Below are 1,996 nucleotides of genomic sequence, written 5' to 3'. Positions count from 1 at the left end.
ACTCCGGAGATGGCTAGGGTACGAAAACCTGACAATAAATCTTGTCTTGAATTTGAAAAGGTACCTTATCATATTCTGTTAACTTGTCTGTATTAGTAAACCAATGTCCGTTTATATATATACTCACGTCATTTGTCCCTTCATTTTCAGGACCTCTGGAACGAGATTCTTGCAATCGGTTTGAGGATCGGGGAGCTTGAACAGGAAATTAAAAAGCTTGAAGCTGAGCAAAAACAATTCAGGTCAACCTGTCAGAATGTGAAGGTAGCTATTGTCCCTATGTTATTAGGAGTTTAAAATGACATTATTTGAGCAATCTTGTAATTTTAGTGTTTGTCATTCAGAGATCAGGGGCCAAATTCTTGGTTCATTGGGCAAAGATAAAATAATGGCGTACGTTGAATCTAAGTCTGACTGCGCTGGTTCTCTAGTCATGAAACACTTGAATGCAACGCATGACCAAGATCGTCACGGTTTGATGGCAAATATTATTGGGATTGTTGCACTTATGGGAACAACTCCCACGTTTGAGCTTAGCAGGTCGGTTAATTCTAATTATGCAATTCTGATTGTTGAATATTATATCAACATGATATTACTGTCCTGTCCTCTGTCAGGCTATTTGCAGAGTATCTTGGTGATCAAATGCTTGCAGTAGTATGCAGACATTATGAGGACATAAATTTATTTGAGAGCTATGATGAGAATGGGAAGTTGAATCCTAATTTTGCGCTTCACATGTTTGCCAGAGAACTTGGACAGTCGATAAACGATCGTTACCTTGTTCTATGCCTTGAAGAAATAAGGTTCCCATTTGATAGTTATATCTTTTTTCTTTTCAAATATTGTTATTAAGTTTAACAATGTATATTTCATTTGACAGGGCGTGTGAGATGGATAAAGATGTTGAAGGAAAGCTTTTGTTTCCAGATCCTACCCTTCCTGACGGATCCACGCCAGCAGGCTTTGTGGGCTATGCTGTTAATATGATTAATATAGAAGATGATCACCTGGACACCAAAACAGCTGCTGGTCGTGGCCTCCGAGAGACTTTATTTTTTCGTCTTTTTGGTGAAACACAAGTTTATGAAACCAGAAAAGACATGAAACGTGCGATATCATGCATAAAAGATGGTGTGGTTTCAATGGATGGTGGGATATTAAGAGGCAATGGAGCTGTCTCTAGGATGCTTGTAAGTGTGACAGAGTTTCAGTTTCAAATTCATATTGTAATTTTTAAATTGATCCTTTAAAATATTAATGTTCAGGGAACCAGATGTTATATTCCCTATAGAACCTGCAAGAAATCGCCTTTCTGAGAATGACATGCGAGTGATGAAACGCTGCAGGGAACTGAAGTTGGAACTAAAAGAGACGATTCTTGAGTTGGTTGGAAAAAGAAAATCTCACGAGAGTGATTTGGAAAGGTTCTATGAGAGACGTGATTTATATGTCAGGTTCTTTGTTCGGGTCTCGTCTGTCGGCTCCAAGAAATTTAAATCACTTGATTCTTTGTGATTACAAACAGAGGAAAGTATTTATGTGTTTAATACCACAGGATGTAATTATGTGAAGTTTCATTCTTATCAAGTGGTAGAGTAGGTTTGTGTATGTAAAGGTCACTAACCTTAGTTACATATACAGCATTCTTAGTTTGAGTTTGATTTATCATCTGATTTCATTTCATTGTTTGCAGACATGGTGTCATGTGACTTCCATTGTTTAGATTAGTAAAGAGTAAGACCAGGTGTAGTGGTCACGTTGTGGCCAACGTTATGGTGAAAACGCGTACACCGCCCCCCCCCTCCCCCCCTGCGTTATGTTGATTTTTTTTGTGCGTTGTATCTAAAACGCGGAGAATGGCACATTAATCAAAAAAGGACCGTTGCTTTTTGACCGTTGGAGAATAAAAAAAAAAATATTTCCTATATATTAAACCATTTCATTCCCAATCAAACCTCATCAAATTTATAAAAATTCTCTTCAACTCTATAAA

The 1,996-nt window shown here is 37.6% G+C and overlaps 1 protein-coding gene across 1 annotated transcript; it reads left to right on the top strand.

Annotated features, from left to right (window-relative positions):
• Window positions 1–271: 271 nt before the first annotated feature.
• On the top strand, window positions 272–1,515 carry LOC143602052 (protein DEFECTIVE IN MERISTEM SILENCING 3-like). Its single transcript, XM_077079300.1, has 4 exons — window positions 272–540; window positions 618–806; window positions 884–1,193; window positions 1,269–1,515. The coding sequence occupies exons 1-4, from the start codon at window positions 299–301 to the stop codon at window positions 1,317–1,319; spliced, it is 792 nt and encodes a 263-aa protein (XP_076935415.1). The 5' UTR covers window positions 272–298; the 3' UTR covers window positions 1,320–1,515.
• Window positions 1,516–1,996: the final 481 nt, after the last annotated feature.

Source organism: Bidens hawaiensis, unplaced genomic scaffold (genome assembly GCF_021521415.1).
Source record: "Bidens hawaiensis isolate Kalapana, Puna unplaced genomic scaffold, B.hawaiensis_p1.1 tig00057846_1, whole genome shotgun sequence".
Taxonomy (NCBI): domain Eukaryota; kingdom Viridiplantae; phylum Streptophyta; class Magnoliopsida; order Asterales; family Asteraceae; genus Bidens; species Bidens hawaiensis.
This window is presented reverse-complemented; position numbering and strand designations above follow the sequence as displayed.

Coding starts and splice junctions, on each gene's coding strand:
- LOC143602052 (XM_077079300.1), top strand. CDS start 299: ATGACATTATTTGAGCAATCTTGTAATTTTAGTGTTTGTCATTCAGAG. Junction 541..617: donor CCCACGTTTGAGCTTAGCAG/GTCGGTTAATTC, acceptor GTCCTCTGTCAG/GCTATTTGCAGAGTATCTTG. Junction 1,194..1,268: donor GAGCTGTCTCTAGGATGCTT/GTAAGTGTGACA, acceptor ATTAATGTTCAG/GGAACCAGATGTTATATTCC.